Below are 18758 nucleotides of genomic sequence, written 5' to 3' on the forward strand. Positions count from 1 at the left end.
AGTGAGACAGTCAGAGTTTAAAAAGTAATTAGTTATGAATCTAAGGAATAATTATTACAGGAAAAAAAATTGTAAAATAGCTTGTGCTTTAACATATTTGGTTATAGCGCCATCTTTTTATTAGAAGAAAAACATTTAGCTCGAAGTCATTTGCAAATTGCACAGCTGTATGGGTTACAAAATAAAATCATAGATGGCGCTTATACAAACAAACATTTTATAAAATAAATTTTTAGTTTTCTATTAAATAATTTTTATTTTTAAATAATGAACGAATAGAAAGTATGTAATTTATATTTGATCTTTTGTAACTAAACCAGCTGGACCTTGACCAATGACAGGCGAGAGTCCCGCAACGGCAACCGCTTTCAATGGTCTGAAAAAAAAATCAAACCATGTCAAAACGTATAATCCCTATCGCAAAAATGAGGCACTATAATATATTTTTTTAACGTTTTAAAACCAAACTACAAATCATCAACAATAATTTCGCACACTGTCGTAGTTTGTACTGTGTTTACTAGATGGCGCTATACTTACTTAAATCCTAGTTCTTCGGCTGGCACACCAAGTTTGGCCAATTTTGCTTCGTACGTAGCCAATAGGTCATCGTGAGCTTTTCGGAGTCTTGCCGCTTCATAGCGCAGATCTTCTACTTGAGTGTCTTTCAATTTTAACAGCTCCTACAACCGATAAATAATCGGTATACAGGATAGAACAAGTTAATATAATATATTATGTAGGTATTAAATAAAACATAAAAAGATTCAATTTATTGTATTTTATTAGAATATGCCTATGTACTTAATTTAGACTATTGTTCTACTAAACCGTGAATTGAAATAATTTATTATTCACTACCTTAAAGCATGTTTTGGTATTAAGGTAAAATGTTTGAAAATTAAGTAAATTTTTCGTGTAACTATAAAATAAATAAATCTTACATGCATTTCCCTTGGCCCAAGATCCCTTCCCTCCATATTTTTCAATTTCGCCTCCAAAAGTGCAGTTTTTAAAGACGCTCGCTGTTGAACTTCAAGAACTGCTCTAGAAAATCTACAAAGAATCACATTGGATTAAAATGATTTTGATTTCATCCTGAACCTTTAAATAATACAATGTTTTGTGTAGTAATAATTATTACTAAACCATACATTGTATTATTTAAAGGTTAAGGATGAAATCTAAACCTAATAATCTGTCTGCATCACAATAATAATAAATATTTATTAAAAAGTAAGAGGAAAACATAGCTTACTTTTGACATTGTCGTAATATCATAAGAGGCTTATTTCAATAATTATGAATGTCTTCTAATTATTCATAATGAATACAAAGATTTGCAAACAAAAAATTATACAACCTTGCTTTCAATTCATCTCTCTCAGCGAGAATTCTTTCGAAGCGAACTTGTAACACCTCATATTCCCATTTAAGTACTTCGAACTGTTTTTCTAAAGATGCAAGTTGTTTTGTTTTAGCCTGAAAATAGAAAAAGAAAAAATGAGAAATTAATAGTGACGTTATTTAAGTTAAATTAATAATATTTTATTTCAATTCCCAAATATCTGAACTCATAGTTCATCAAAAGCGATCCAGCCATTAGACAGGAATATCCAAAAATACACACTACAATCGGAGAATCTTCCTTTTTTTAGGATTGTCGATTTAATTGAAATGATTATCTTCTCAATGATTTTCCATTAACTTACTGCCAGCGCCGCTTTGTCCCGATCATAGTTAGACATCTGCCGTTTCAACTCCTTGTTATCAATTATCGCAGCCTCCAACGGTTCTCTAAGACTCTTGGTCTCAGCCACAGCATCTCTTGCAATTTTCTCTGCCCTCTCTTTTACCTTTTGCATGTCCTCCATCTGTTGTTTTAGACTACTGATTAAGCCTGAAAAAAGGAATGAGGTAAAAAAATTATGAAATAATGAAAATATAAACGCAAAATATGCCATAATAACCAGTTTCCACTTATTGTAGTATCATAAAGTGATTACTCTATATGAGGCAAATTTCAGATCTAGTATTATAGATCTATTTTACTGTATACTATAGACTTACCTAAATTATTTAGAGTAATATCATTGTAATAGTTCTTCAAATCCGAAAACGCTCTCTCGTGGTGTGCAATCAGCTCAGATAATTGTTTATTCTTCCTCTCCTCAACCTCGGCTATCTCCGTTCTGTGTTTAACGGTTAATTCCACTTTTGTCTCCTGCAGTTTCTTCTCTGCTTTATCCTCGATTTGTCGTGCTCGCTCTTCAAACACGGATCTCGTGTTTGACAGTTCTTCAGCGTGAATTAATTTCGCGCGTCGCAACTCGTCTTGCGCTGCTAGAATTTTCTCTCTCATTTCTTGGCGTAATGTACGTTTGTCATTGAGAAGCTCCAATTCTTGTTCTGTATGTTCTTCTTTCGCTGCTTTCAAAGCAACTAAATTTTCAGCGCGTAAAGCAGCTGAGGCAGCTTGCTGTTCGTACTTCAAATGTTTTATTTTCTGCTTCTCTGTTTCCAATAGCGCTTCATTCTCTTCTTGAGCCTCTTCGGTAGCTCTTTCCTTGTTCCTTAGTTCCGCCTTCGCTTCTTCCAATTGTTGTCTTGTTATTTCCCAGAATGTTCTTATTTTATCTCTTTCTAATTGGAAGTAGTTTCTTTCCTCTCTTTCTTTGTCCAATTCTTCTTTTACCCTGAGCGTGAATTGCTCGAGTTTTTCCCGTGTCATCTCGGATGTGTCCACTCCATCGATTACGATTGCTGATAACAAAAATCAATATCTCTGACGTTAGTAGTAGTATTAGTTACGTTTAATTTTTTTATTCATATATGAGGCATATATTTTTAACAATTTTACATTTTTTGTCATTTTATATTTATTTTTGACCGCCTTCTTGGTACAGTGGTTAACGCGTTGGCGTAATAGCGAGGGGTCCTGGGTTCAATTCCCGGTGGGGACGCACAAAAAAAAAAAGTCTTGGTCTGGCAGGACACAGAAGGCTGATCACCTACTTGTCCGTAAAGAAAATCGATCAGTGAAACAGATATACATCATCTGCCCCATACCCCACTAGGGGACACGGGACTTCACTATATTTATTTTTATTACTGTACCTGGGGCTTTCTTTGCTCCGCCTTTTCCTCCCTTTGGTGGCTAAAACACAAGAAATCAAAATAAGATAAGGATTTACCATACTCATTAGCGTAGTGTAAATTTTAACAATATAACAATTATTAATTATACAATATGATATAAGTTACAATAATATTTTATACAGTTATGTTACCATTTTTGAAATTATACAAAACTGTACACAAATACAAAAAGCTAGTTATGGCCAAATACTCATACAAATGGTTGTCTCTGTCAACAGCGTAATCAAAATTCGTTTCTATGGCAACAGCTTTCAGTATTTGGTTGCTATTATAAAAATAGGATTTATTATTTTATGTGCTTTTTGTTAATTTCATACAAAACATATGAAATGCGAAGGGACATCGTTAACAAAGTACATTCATTCAAACATTATTCATAATAAAAATCTACTTCCATACTTTTTTATGATCAAAATGTTCATAATTGCTGAACTGCAGTTTTTACGTCATATCAAATACTGTTGACAATGAAATCTCTCGTGCAATTGTAACAAACAATTTTAACATGTAAATTAGTAGTAAAACGATCCCCGTTATCCGATACCTTCTAAAATGCTTCCCGAGATTGTCAGCATTGCTTTGTACAGTTTTAGTTTCGTGAGTTTGTTCCTCATTGATTACTTACTGGGTAACGGGTTTGTGGATATGTTTCAAAAGCTGTTGTGCAAAATCGTTTGTTTTGTGAAGAAGTCCGTTCGGGAGGAGGGGAAATTAGCGGATATAACGGGTTATGAGAACGTTATAAGTGTACCGTTTCTTATCACCGAAATCGTTTTCTTGGGCTTGACTATAGCTGTAAGTGTGCTATGGATATGTTAGTAGTGAAGTCCCGTGTCCCCTAGTGGGGTATGGGGAAGATGATGTACATCTGTTTCACTGATCGATTTTCTTGAGGGACAATTAGGTGATCAGCCTTCTGTGTCCTGCCAGACCGAGACATTTTTTTTTTGTGCGTCTCCACCGGGAATTGAACCCAGCACCCCTCGGTACTACGCTCACGCGTTAACCGCTGTACCAAGGAGGGGGTCAGGATCAGGCGGTCATGGATATGTTAGATGATTAATAATTGTACCAGTCTTGTAAATTTTCTCGATATTTATTCTTTAATATATAATTTAGTTATAGATCTTGTAAAATTATCTGGCTTTTAAGCCAAGATTTATGCTTTTGACAAAACAGACATCTATTGGACCACTTTAAATAATTGTATTCGTAAATATAAACCTCAATTATTCTCTCAATATGTAGTCTTAATTTTCAGTTTTTAAACAAGTATAAACAAATTCGTTCCAAAGATAGATTGGATGAACTCCTACAGGACAGTCGGGATGCCTTGCAGCAAACCAACGAGTTTTTAGAAAAATGGCGATTGCGAAGGGTAAGCATGTGATAGAATATAATCCTTACTAATAATTTAAATGATAAAGTGTACTTGTTCCATTGATTGTTTGTTAGGTTTGTCTTTCACGTCACAACAGAGCGATTTTATGATACGACTTTTGTAATTGGAGGGAGGAAGCTAGAGAGTGACATAAGCTACTATTTACCGCTATTGGACATTTGATTTCTATGTGAATTTTAATTAAGAATTTCCTTTAATCACGCGGCTGAACATATTGTGGGCTATTATTATGACAAAAGCAAAGTGATTACAAATGACTTAATTATGGGACAAGAAAAGGGAATTAACGTTTAACACTTAATATATATAACGAAGATAAATATAGTTTGGTAATTTACCCTCAGTGACATACTACATATCATCATCATCATCATCATCATCAGCCCATATATGTTCCCACTGCTGGGACACAGGCCTCCTATGAGGGTTCAGGCCATAATCCACCACGCTGGCCAAGTGTGGGTTGGCAGATGTCACATGCCGTCGAACTTTTAATTATGGGACATGCCGGTTTCCTCACGAATTATATAAATAAATATAATAATTAATTATTAAATATTACATATATGAGAAACTAATTATTAAGGTGATGTTTGTAAAATAGTTGTATCTAAAACTTGATTAATTTTGTAGCTAACTTGGCAGGTAAAGACTGAATATTCTTACCTAGATGAGGAGCCGCAAGAGATAAAACCGTACAAACTGGAAGTGCCTATATTACACATGGCGATAATAGATGTAAGTTTAAATCTGGAAGGATTTTTAGTTATTCATTCGAAAGTTGCAGAGTAATGATTGCATGCAATTAACGCCCATAAGGAACCTTTAAACGAGTAGAAAGGTCTTTTCTTTAAAATATACCAATAGGTTTAATTTTTAGTTTTATAGCATTGAAATGCTTTATAAACGAGAAATTTTGAAAGAATAGAAAAAATTTGATCACGAGGCAGGATTCGAACCTGCGTTTCTTGCCTAACCGTAGCAACGCCTAGCCTCTCGGCCACCCGTGATCCTGCCACAGTAATCGAATTTCTTCTACTCTTTCGGTTTCATGTGCCTAAGGGGCACCCCACGCCATCTATTGAGATGATTAAGAACCATCACAACCAATACGAAACATTATTTCAATGACTGCAATATTGTATCGATGGAACGCGGCCTTTGTTAAATTTAATTTTTAGTTTTATAAAACCAATAAAAAAAAATACCAATAGGTTGTTAAAATATATATCCCTGTGGCTATTTCTACAATGTTGCAACGCGAAATTACACAGATAAATTTCATAGATTCTAGAATTTGTTCTTTTAAAACGGTAGCATTTACTGAAAGGGCAAAAATTATTTCAGACGCTTGGAACTACCAGAAGTAGACCAGAGAGAGGTGACGCTGGTGACACAATAAACATCACAGATTCAACCCTCCTCTCCGTGACGTCACTGCTCGATGAAGACTACGAGGCTATCCCTGAACCAATCAGCGACGAGAGGTTCGACGACTCAATGGAAAAATGTATCACGGAGTTCAAGAATCGCTACCTTTGGGACGTTGTGGAGGAAGATGATTGATGGATTGTCTTTGATTTGAATTAAATGTTTAGATGCTGTGGTGACGGTTTTCTTTCTCTTTTCTTTTCTTTCGTCTTTTTACAACAAATAGGAGGCTCGTTTCTTTTTATCATCCTTCCCAGTCCATTCGTCATAAATCCTTTCGTTTTTACTTATCCCTTAAAAGCGGATAGCGCATTCGCAGAGGCACTAGCTTTTCGAATGTTCATGGGAGGTGGTGATCGCTTACATCTAGGTCAACCACCAGCTCAGTTGCCCGCTATACAAAAAAAAAAGTTAAATGAACGATTGAATACTGAGTATTGACTGCTTAATTAATTTGGCACAGACATCGTGCTGTACCAAATTAATTATTCTAGAGGAGCTCATAACCTCATTCAGATGATCTCATGCCCTAATTTAGTGGTTGTTGGTTGAAGGTGGTTATCACGGTATTTGTTAAAGAAAATATAAAGGGTAAGAAAGGTCAAAGATATTCCACGTGCATTCAAATGAAGAAAATAAGAGATGTTGTGGTCACTTGGATAAACATTGAACCTAAAAGCATTTAAATGGCAATAATACCACGTGCCAACTAAAAGCAAAAAGTGCAGTAGTGTTATAATTAATAATGCGCAGGGTATATACGTCATAAATGCACGTCATCTATTCATAAGCACTGGTAATCCCACAAAGCGTCCGCACACTTTTAGTGTCAATTCGCAAATACCCATAATCCCTGTGATATTAATTTAACGCCCTGCTTCATCCTTTTTTGGGCTTTGTTTTAAGCCTTATGACCATCACCATAAAGACTGTTTTGCCCTGTATTTTGAGCTTGCTTTGATGTGATTAAGATGGCATGGTGTCTAATAAGATCGGATATAATTAAAAACATAAGTAGGTGGAAATGGACGACTAATCTTTCATCCACTCTTACAGAAGTAATCTTCTATACGTTATTTGTAATTTGGATTTGATTTATTTGGATACAAAGACTTATATGAACCGATGCGGGTATGAAAGATTTTTACTGACTTATTTTTGTTGAGTCAGTAAGTAAGTTGCGTTAGATTACCCCGTGCCTTGAAAGGCATGTCCCGGTGTTGGTTCTACTACTGTTCGGGAGTATTTTGAATCATCGTATAATATCATCATCATCAGCCCATACAAGTTGCCACTGCTGGGACACAGGCCTCCTATGAGGGTTATATGTATATAACCGAGGTCGTATAATATATAATGATTGAATGAGGTCGTATAATATATAGTGATTGAAAAATGTAATTTATGTACTTGAAAATAGAAAATAATTTAAGATTTTTTTTCCTTCACTATATAGTCTTATACGAAAAGTTAGTGTAATGTGTTTTGGAAGGTATTAGTTTGAATAAGTTATGTGCGATTTAGAAACATACAAAATATTACTATTGGCAACTTTAAACATTTCAAATTTGATTAATATTTTTCGCGAAAAAAAACTATTTATATAATAACAAAATGTCACAATAAAAATATGACACGTAATAAGCATTGAAATAAATATTCTCCGCGATAAGCTTACAAAAGATCGCAACCACCTCAATACATAATCTTAAGGGAGAGAAGGGAAATATAAATAATAGAAGATATTAATTTCAGATAACGTTGTTATATGAAGGTGATCATTTAGAACTAAAATACATTTTTAAGTTTAGTAGTAAGGCTTTAATAAACGCGTTTTTTATATTTTTATTGCAAAGTTTTATCTTTACAAGCAATCCAAATAAAAATAAAGTGCCGTGAATATTGGATGTACATTATACGTATTATATTATAAAATTAAATCTATTATAATTGACAATAATACGTAGAGTAATATTCAAAGTAAAAATCATTTATTTTTGTAAAGGATAGAACTATGTTAACTTAATCATTATAAATTATTATGTTTAACACCAGATACATTTAATATTTTTTTAAATACCATATACATTTATTAGTAATTATTCATTTTCTTTTTATTTGAAAATCGATTACACCTGTAAGTATATTCTCATACACCCTGTATACGAGGTCAATATATTTTATACTAACTGGCTTCACTCACGTGATTTCATATAGATATAAAGAGAGGGCACCAAAAGGTGACACTAAACAACCAAACATTCTTACAAACATTCACGTTTATAGCAGCAAGATTCTGCATAGAAATGACATAACTTTTTTAAACAGTTGACCAATTTCACCGCAATCAACCATGTACGTAATTTTTTTTTTATTCAAACAAAAGGCACGTGTTTGACACAACAAATAACCGTGATCGTAACCCTCTTTTGCGCACGTAATTATGGTGTAATGAACTGCTTGTACGTGGTCATATGAGAGCTGGGGATGTTTTTTTGTACGTTTTGGTCCTTCGAGCTAGTTTTAGAATTGTGCAAGGTAATTTTATTAATATTTGGGTCCTTCGAAATAGTAGTGGTGTTAGTGTGTTAGCTGTAATATGATAACAGTGTCAACAATTTTTGAAATCCTGTGCTTATATTATCAATCTAGTCGTTCTCTAGCCCGAGTTGTCTTAAATGAATAAAGTTTGAATAGTATACCAATGTTTAAGCTAAGCCGAGCAGTGTTTGCTTACTTAATTACAAGCATCTTAATTTTTTCTTTATATTAAATGATGTGTAAGACAACTTTCTCGACACGTTCTCTACGGACGGACGGTATTTTTAAATGAAGTGTACCATTTTTCAAATCATAATAATGTAATAAAATCTTACATACTTTAAAAATTACTAATTTCTATCATACAATTCTGTTTTATTTCTTTAGCTCTCACACTAGATATTAGGATGATGCGTGGTGTATTGTGGTCGAATGATGGATGGGTACACGCCTATCGGTTTGGTAAAGCAATCACCGTTTAGCGCTCACCACCCTTTGGGAAAGAGTTGGTAATCACCATTGTTATTGTTTGATTGGAAATGAAATTTATTTCGCCTCCGTACCTCCTGTATTAGAAAAAGGTGAAAGATATTCATAATATAATGACGACAATGCTATAATAATTAGTTCTTTAACAGAGATATAATAACTTTCACCCTGTCAAAAAGAAAAGGAACTTTTCTTATAAAAAACAGGCAAACGGGTCTGATGGTAAACGGTCGCCCGTTAGCGAGTGATCACTGCCGCCCATAAATCTTCACATGAGTCCTTGTGACGGGGCTGTATAACATAATCACTATATTTTTATCAAATATTGAATCTAGACTCTTGAATTTTATATCATCCCACTAACCACTAAAATACACACAGAACAAACAGAAAGCATCTATCAATTCACGTTCAATGTTAACTAATGAATTAAGTCTAGTCAATCGATATCAGCAGACACTATTGACAACTAAGCCATTAATCATCAGATTAGCTGAACCGAAAGCTATGTGTTAAATGCATTTGAACAAGTTTTACCAACATCAGATATATTTGTATGGTAATTGACCAACGTACGGCTTTTAACTGCAATTGTATATTATATCCTTTTGTCTGGATGTTGTCGTTTATTTTCATAGAATAAGGAAGAAGGGATATGGTTTTAAGCAAATGTTTTCCATCTATACTAATAATATAAAGCTTATGAGTTTAACACACATAATGCTTGAACGCGCTTATCTCGGAAGAATTCATTGTCAACGTTAGATAGGTACGCGATCCTTGACTGCTATAGTTATAGCATAGTACTATATATACATCAAGAGCATCAACGGGCCGGGTTAGTTACTTATAAAAAAAAACATTAGAAAGAATACTATCATCGAAACAAACGAAAAGTCTCATAAACTTACAAGACATCCCACATCATAACACTAGTTTATCCACTATAAGAATAGAAGCACAGATCACATACGTAAAAGAAAATCACTTAACGTATCGCTTAGACTTTATAGCGCCCAAGATGACCTGCGACGCTCATTTATCACTCACTCTTTTTATCCTTTCCATTCAATACTTTTTGTGCAAGATTAAATTTCGCGGTAGCTCTCGTATCATTAATCCTTCACCACTCACAAAGACCCCTCTCAGCTTGAGCATGTTTTCGAATGTCCTTTCGAAGATAGAAATTGGACACGATTAGAAGGCTCAAGTTAGACTGGCCACGTCTGTCCCCATCGTGTCATAGATTTTTATTTTTCCTAGTCTGCTGTACGCTGATTATGATTTGTGGATTGGAAACGCCTGATGAATTGGTTTTTGATGACAAGTATTTAATGTTTACTTTTTAGAAGTAACAAGCAGGTTCATTATTATTACTTTTAAAGGCGAACAGTCTTATGAAAAGACGAGACATCTTTTGTTTCATCTTCGAGCTAAATTTCTTGTAAGTAAACTAATACTATTAAATAAGTACGACTAGTAAAGAATTTTAATGAAATCATGTTAAGTAAGTACCTTCTCCTTAATTATTTTTGTGACCTAATTTAGATGAAACATAAATGTTATCTTATTTTCAACAGTAGATGGTTTTTTGAATAGAAAAATAGAATTGTTAATAACAACAAAAACAATTTTAGATTTAAAGGCTTCAATGACCACCCTTGTTTGTTCAAGTAAGGATTACACGTCATCAACACCCCAAACTAGATAAACAATAACGAAATTACGTATCATACGAACTAGTCCTTATTGATGTAAAATAGAAAATTGTGTTGTTGTAATCAAGCCTTAATTTTCCTTTATATTCAATTCTACCAATAAGGAAAGATCACCTTTAATGCTGCATTAATAAGCATTATTTTCGCCTTCTGTGAGGATGCTCTTCGAAATTCAAAATTCAAACGTTTGGAATAATGACAGTTAATTCAACCAATTCAAAATGATCCGTTTGTTGGATATTTAGTCTGGGCTGGGGCTCATTTAAAACTGGTCGTGTTTTTGAACATGGCGGCGCTGGTCACGTGACTTGCACGTGGCGTGAGTGAAAATCAAAAGCGTTCTTTCGGAATAAATTCTTAAATACGGTCATTAGAGATATGATTATACATAGTTTTTGTGCATTGTTTACTGTGATTGGTTTTGAAATAGATAGGGGTATGATTTTGAGTTTTTTGTTATGGTGTATTCCATTTTATAATACTCGTATACCCAATAATCACATTGTGATGACTAATTCATATGAAACGACTATGAGAATTCAAAATTGATTGCAGTTGTATTCTTTTAAACTGCTATTGCTACGAAAATTTTCATTCATAGCATATTTCTATCTATCATGGTTGCTTATATAATGAGAAGAAATAAATAAAAATCAATATTTGATTAGGGCGGTACATCATGTCTAAATTTAATCTTAAAAGCATGCAGAACTCTCAGACCCTCAAAAAAAAAAAAAACTCAGATTTTTACATTGACTGAATTATGACTTAACTAGCTGTAATCTGCGGCGCCACACGCGTGATACCCTATGTAAAAAGTACCCTATATACTATCAGACTATAATCTATTTCTGGAGCAAATCATATCATCATCAGAACATCACAATGTTTTTTTGCGAGAAAGAGTAGCAAACATCCATACATCCATCCATCCAAACTTAGAAACTATCGTCTATATAATGTTGGTAGGATATTATACTAATACAACTTTTTTTGACTTTAGGATAAAGCAGACAGACAGACTGTCAAAACAAGTTAGCAAACATCCAAAAATATCTAAATCTATGAGATTTATCTACTATCAAATTGAATTATACCAAACTCATTGAACCCAACAACACCTTGAAAATACCCAGTAATCGGTTCCCAGACCAAATGACTGCGTAAAAAAACGTATAAGCTATAGACACGTGTCGAAAAATTAGCCCTTTTGAATATAATATTTCATGTGGTTATGATTTTATATTAACTGTTTGTTAGAAAATTAATATAAATGAGATTAAGGTGATCTTTTTGGTGATTAGTTCTTTGGTTATCTAATAATTGGTATTGGGGTGAAATGGGGTGAGGGATTAATTGATATTCGAAACGGTGGCAGCTCTGAAATTTTTGTGTTCCAATATTTCATTATAGTGTTTTTATGTATAAGGCATGTCGGGATAGTTGCACTATTAATTATCACATAAAATTTCTTTTTAATCATCGTTATATTTTGAAAGATTACCAGATTTGATTGCTCGTACATAACTTTATATGAATTTGCGGTCCTCCCCGTGGTATGTATGTATAACCGATAGGAATCACTGAGGAATCTGTACTTAGCCATCGATAAGAGAACTAAAAAAATGAATGGCAATTCCTAAAATTAACGGTCAAAGGTACGTTTTAAGCGTTTGCCGAAACGTCTTTAAACTCGTCGCTTATCGATTCAATTATAGAGATCTGCCCAAAATAACTGAACTTTAGGGAAGAAAGAAATAAAACACTAAAAACATCTATTCCAACAGCAATGCTCGTATTCTATAGTCATTATCCGTGTATACATAAATTAATCGTAATAATATCTGAACGTACGCACCCTCCAGACATTTGCATCGATATTGAATGTCCAGCGCTTATTCTGCCTCAATCAAGGGATGGGTTACATCTCGTGTATAAAATGCAGACACAGCACATGAATGATTTTAATTGATTTTGTTTTCAGTTAGAGAGGAGAGAAGTGACAGTCATTTACCATGCTAATGATTAGATTCTACAATTAAAAAAGTAAAAACTACTAAAAGATTAAAACTACCAAAAGTGTACTCAATTAGAATAGAAATTTGAATTGTTTACTAAATAGTTTATTTAATTATTGATAACTTTTATTTTACAAATAAGATGAATATTACATTAGTATTGACGAAATGTGAGTAAATAATACACACAAAGATGTTTCGTTTCTCACCCTCAGAATTTTTGATTCTATTAAGTTCTTTTTAGCATGTAAAATGTATTGAGTAATTATAATTCATTTGTATCTGATGTGGAATCTAATTACAAAGATACCTATTGAAGAAATTGTTCCTTTACTTTTATAATATGTTCTATTGGAGGTACTTTTGTGCGATTTTTAGTAGGTACAAAGTTTCTGTAGAATCACACTGTTAGGTCTGCTTATAATCTATGACCACGAATATTATTAAGGCTTCCAGCGGAGTGGCAGCCTGTTTAAGTGACATTAGGCTAACACGCATGTCATGATTGATTCCGGCAATTTCAATACAGAAGCGGTGATGTGACGAATTAGTGCTAGATACTTACCTATGTAGGTGTATACTGTAATGTAAATAGATGATAGTAATGGTTGAAATAGGTGAATTTTTATAGGGTATCTTGGAATGAATGTTAAAGAAATTAAAGACTTTTTAACAGATTTTAGTTCGCAAACAACAATTTTTGTATGACCTCCAAGACATATAACATCTCAGTCTCCCCGTGACCACGCTCGCTGTAAAGTGTTCGAAACGTCGGGTTAATAATATAATGAATAAATCTAGTATAAAATCTGTTAAAAAGTTTTTAATTTCTAAATGTATAATACTTGCGTAAAATCAAACACAAAAAATACTATCATATTAATATTTTTACGTATAATTAATTGGAGATTTTAATTCTGCAATTCTCAAGCAAGATATAGTAGTAAGGATTCAACAAATCCTCTATATTTAAGAAATTGTAGAATGTTATGATCGATTCATAAATAAATTCCTTTTGTTTAACTTTCACACATTTCGCATTTACATACGAGATTCATTGAGTATATAACATCATCATAAACACTACTTTTTATGAAAATCGTTATTATTTATATAGCTAAATACCTATTCAAATAAATACTCATACAATGAATAAGCCATTAATTCCACAGTATCTGTAGATGCAAACGCACAAACAAATGGAAACAAGAAAAAGTATTACCTATTGTTATCCCCAGTAATACAGAGTAATACAGCTTTAATGAAGTAACACGACGCGTCGGTGTATGACACAACCGCAACCCCCTCTGAAGTGCTATTATTCTGTACTTTTGGAGGATTTACCTACTAAATATTATAAAGTATGGAGGTTAGTGAGGACAATTGTATGAGATACGATTGGATGTGGATGAAATTTGCTACGTATAGAATTGAACTAACATCGGTAACTTTGTTGTGCTAATAATTTTTTGACGTAGCTTAATAGCGACTGCCTTAAGTCGTTAAAGTCTATCCTATCCTACTAATATTATGCTATGATGTGTGTGTGTTTGTTGCTCTTTCACGCAAAAACTACTAAACCGATTGCAATGAAATTTGGTGCGTTGATAACAGCACAAGTGGAATAACATATAGGCAACTCTTTATCCCGATATTCCGACGGCACACAGACTTACGCGGGTGAAATCGCGGGGCGAAGCTGGTTATTAATATAAAAAGGTTTAATTAATAGTTTGGAAAATTAGCATATGGAAAGCAGACATTATTCAGAAACTAATAACAGTGCAAACAATTTAAGTAAATGTTACCATCCCATTTACCATTCTAAATTTTTCATTATTTTTTCGGATATGTGTTTGAGTACTCGTATCAATAATTTGGTATTTCGAAAAATATCACACGATTACAGAATAGCATCCCTCAACCCTATCCGAATAACCGACCGAATCAAAAAAGCAATATGTAGCAAATTTATTTTTCAATTTCGTACCAATTTTGCATACAGGGACCCGCACTGATATAATTCGAACAAATAAAACCTAAAATTGCGGTTTATTATGTGTGTTTCTTTTTTTTTATTTCGTCTTTATAGGTGCGAGGTACGAAAGAGGATTTCTGTTTAAGGTTCGTTATATTTGGATTTCTTTATTTGTGAATGTTTAGACGCATTTGATACGGTTGCGTGTTTTCGTATTATTGTTGGGTTGATTAATCTTGAATGCATAATGAGACAAAAAGTCGTCTGTGAGAATTTAATTTCGGCTGTTATGTATATTATAAATAATATACTAACAGTCAAGTTTATTTATTCCTTAGCATATTTGTAGCTTAAATCATCTGTATCTTGTTCTTCATTTGATGTTTGTTTGTTTTTTCTTTTTTGCGTCCTCAATGTCTAAGAGATTAAAGTTACTATTTAAAGGCAACAAAAGAACAATTTTTAGATAAATTTCTTTTTTCTTTATACGGTATTCAAACCCAAACATTTATTAATTCAATTTGACTTCTTATAGAAGCACTTTTGAATCGCAATTTGAATTTTACACAGTTTTAACATATACCACGCAGTTTCAACAGAGCAGTTGCTCTTTTAAAATAATGTCAATTTTACATTTTAGTCATAACAATAATGTCAAAGAATTTAAATGTCATTCCACTATTATTTATTTTCTAACCGTAACCGAAATGTAAAAAAGAACACGTGAGAAAACCGAACGATCAATCTTCAAAATCGCAGCGTAAACAACGCGATAATATTGAAATTACTTGATGATCGATTATTACTACCTCTTCTATATGCAAATAATAGTTTGCGGCAAAAAATCTGAATACCAAATAATACGTATTGTATTTTTCGTCACGCGTAACAATATTGTATGCAAAAATTTCCATTTGTACATATTACGATATGCGAGTGGATGTCGGGTATTGTACGCATGTCAATATTCCTGACGTGATGAGGATTTGATGCTGCGTCAATTCATCATGTTTTAAATATATTTATTTTAAATTAGTGTCGCGTTAATATAGTTTTATTATAGATTATATATTGAAGAGCGACTGTGGTAATAAGTAACGAATGAACCAAGATTTGAAGTCATAACTTCTGGTGTTGAATGTGTGTATGTTGTGTCTGGTGAAGTGTATGAAAATATAATAAAATAATTCTTTTCAACAACAAACTAAACTAAACAAATGGTTAGAACTAAGCATAATGTAAATGGGACCACACGGAAGGCACTAACTTTCAAATATTATATGAATCATCAAAATCATTATCATTTAATAATATAATAAAAATGCAGTGGTATTGTCTGATATCAATTGAAAAGATTTAAATAAGTCAGAGAGCAGGTACTACTAAATATTATTATGATAGTGGTATTCGTTTTAAAGTCTATAAATATGCACCATTCCTTTTTCCAATCGTCAATCCTTTCCTCTTCCCTTACCCCTTAAAAGCTGGCAGGGCATCCGTAGAGTCTACCTCTGCGAATGTTCATGGGGGGTGGTGGTCGCTTATCATCAGCCGAACTGCCAGCTCGCTATGACATAAAAAATAAAAATCAATCCATTACCCACTGTAGAGGGGAAGAAGAGGAAAGTGACTAACAAACAAACATGTAAACATTTAGGATCTTAAAACAAAATTCCGCTTAATTACGCTAAGCGTATGAAAAACCCGCTCGTAAAACTTTCAAAGAAGATATAAAACCATCCAAGTGCGATTCAAATAAAATACCTCAAATAAGTGACCACGTTAACTTGGTGGGTATTCTTACAAACACGATCTAACTTACATGGAGCTCACAGAACTTATTCAATTTAATGGCTTCGAAAATGGTTTAAAGTTTTGATTAAAGGCTTCATGCTAATGGTGTTAGAGCTTGCACGTAAAAATAAGTTCCTTGCAGGAAAATGTTGAGGGAATTTATTATAATATAATTTAGAATACCATATAATAAACACTTTATTTAATAAAGACCATATACAGAAAATACAATAAAAGGTAACGAAACATTTACCATGTTAAATAGGCAGCTTTAAAATTGGTTTTTGTGTAAAAACGTTAGAAACATACAAAATTTTCCTCTTTATAGTGTAGATATATTTCTCCATAATACTCGGGTACCTCCAGAAGGAAAGCACCCGGTCCTTTGAAAGGCTTACGTGGGGACACAGATCCAACACGCAGAGGCCCTTTAGAGAATTTAATGTGTTGTGGATATAGATATTGTATTATTATTATTATATTATTAATTGTTGATCTCCGCAAATACAAAGATCTCGACAACCTCGTGTGCCAAATATCTGAGCCCTTTCGCTCTATAATAGTCGTATGCTATTTTTGTAATATTAATATTTTTTTGTGATATTTTGAGAAGACTGTGGAAGCGGGCTTACTACCAAGCGAGGTCGTGATTCGGTGCCTCTCATCGAATAAAAATAAGCTAAGTAATACTCGTAATATATCTGTATTTTATCATAAAATCATTTTGACACGCACCTCACTTCTCAATGTAATAATAATGTTAAGGTCTCTAATAAAATGTTTTATCTCCATATGCTTATGTAATTTATTGCCTCCTTGGTTAAGTGGTGCATATTGCAACAAGGTTCTGGGTTCTAAACCAAATTGAGTTTGATATTAATAGGGCATTCACCTTATACCCCACTTAGTATCAAAGCCCCTACTAATATTTAAAATCTAATGAATTTATGTATGGCATAAATTGACAGATTTGGATGAAATTTAACTTAACTTGCATATACTTGTACATAGAGTTCATCATCATCATCATGTATGCATGTTCCGACTGCAAGGACACAGGCTTCTACAAGGGTTCCGGCCAGCTGTGTTTTGGGTGCAGGCAGTGCCAATAAATAAAACGAATTTATTTATAAAATTATATTATTTAAAAAAAGAATATACAAAAACAGAAAATAAATCGGCAGTTGATAAACATTTAAAAAAAATCTAGCGTAAAATTCATATAGTTGGTAAGAAATAAAGCAATATATCTAAATTATAATATATTTTTACTAAAATTAACTATTCTAAAATATACAGGCCGTCAATTAAATTAAGTTATGAATCACACGTTTGTATTAAAATAATTTCTTTTATACGTTAAAATTAATTATAATATTAAATATAGCAGAGGTTTTATAGGGGCCATTACATAGCCTACATAAAGTAAATTAGTAGGTAGTATTTAATTATATATACAGACATAAATATATTGTATGTGTATGTAGAATCCATGTCAAACATTGAAAAGGAGTGAACCAGGGCTGTTTTTGTTGTCTAGTTAGTATTTAAAAATGAAAAACCTATAGGGTAAAAATCCAAAAAAGAGACGGTTATTGGTTATATCCAAGCGATAAAACATGTTAAATTTTATAAATATAAATTGATGATTTTTCGTACTAAAATATAACAGTTATTTTTGACTAAGGCTCATAACAAACTAGAAACTATGTTTTCAAACTTGATTAAACTAAAATTGACGGATCATTTGAAATCAATTTTTAATTATTTTTCAGTCGTATTATAAATATATTCATATGATTTACGCTGAATATTCTATACATAATATTTATCATAGTATATAACTCGGTACACAAACATGTTTTTCATACAAAATCAGTAAAGAAATTAAGAAAGACTCGGTAGTGAGATGCCTTACGTCTAATTATTACAATTATATTGCTTATAAATCGATTTATACACTTTATTATTAATTATACATACGGTAGCAAAAGCACATTTTATAATATAGCTAGAAGAAAGTGTGAACATATTTTTATTCAACGATAAATTTCTCAAAGAACTGTGACGCTTTTATTTATATTTATATACCTTCCTTTTAACACAAAATGTTAAAAAGTGGTAACATACCACTTTGTAACATAGTAGTGGTATCATATATACTTAGTCTGGCCATAAATACTGTTACACTTAATTATAAAAAAATATTACATTTGAATTTCGAATCT

General features: G+C 32.6%; 2 protein-coding genes across 2 annotated transcripts; one reads left to right on the forward strand and one right to left on the reverse strand.

Annotated features, from left to right (window-relative positions):
- Positions 1 to 291: 291 nt before the first annotated feature.
- LOC119829060 (dynein regulatory complex subunit 4) lies at positions 292 to 3151 on the reverse strand. Its single transcript, XM_038351429.1, has 7 exons — positions 3118 to 3151; positions 2071 to 2763; positions 1713 to 1900; positions 1364 to 1482; positions 945 to 1056; positions 541 to 683; positions 292 to 376 (listed from the first exon to the last, which is right to left on the reverse strand). The coding sequence occupies exons 2-7, from the start codon at positions 2729 to 2731 to the stop codon at positions 292 to 294; spliced, it is 1308 nt and encodes a 435-aa protein (XP_038207357.1). The 5' UTR covers positions 2732 to 2763; positions 3118 to 3151.
- Positions 3152 to 3804: 653 nt separating this feature from the next.
- Positions 3805 to 6127, forward strand: LOC119829139. The gene is made up of 4 exons (XM_038351540.1): positions 3805 to 3954; positions 4421 to 4537; positions 5207 to 5299; positions 5909 to 6127. Exons 1-4 carry the CDS (start codon positions 3805 to 3807, stop codon positions 6125 to 6127), a joined length of 579 nt encoding a protein of 192 aa, XP_038207468.1.
- Positions 6128 to 18758: the final 12631 nt, after the last annotated feature.

This window comes from Zerene cesonia, chromosome 9, assembly GCF_012273895.1.
Source record: "Zerene cesonia ecotype Mississippi chromosome 9, Zerene_cesonia_1.1, whole genome shotgun sequence".
Classification (NCBI taxonomy): domain Eukaryota; kingdom Metazoa; phylum Arthropoda; class Insecta; order Lepidoptera; family Pieridae; genus Zerene; species Zerene cesonia.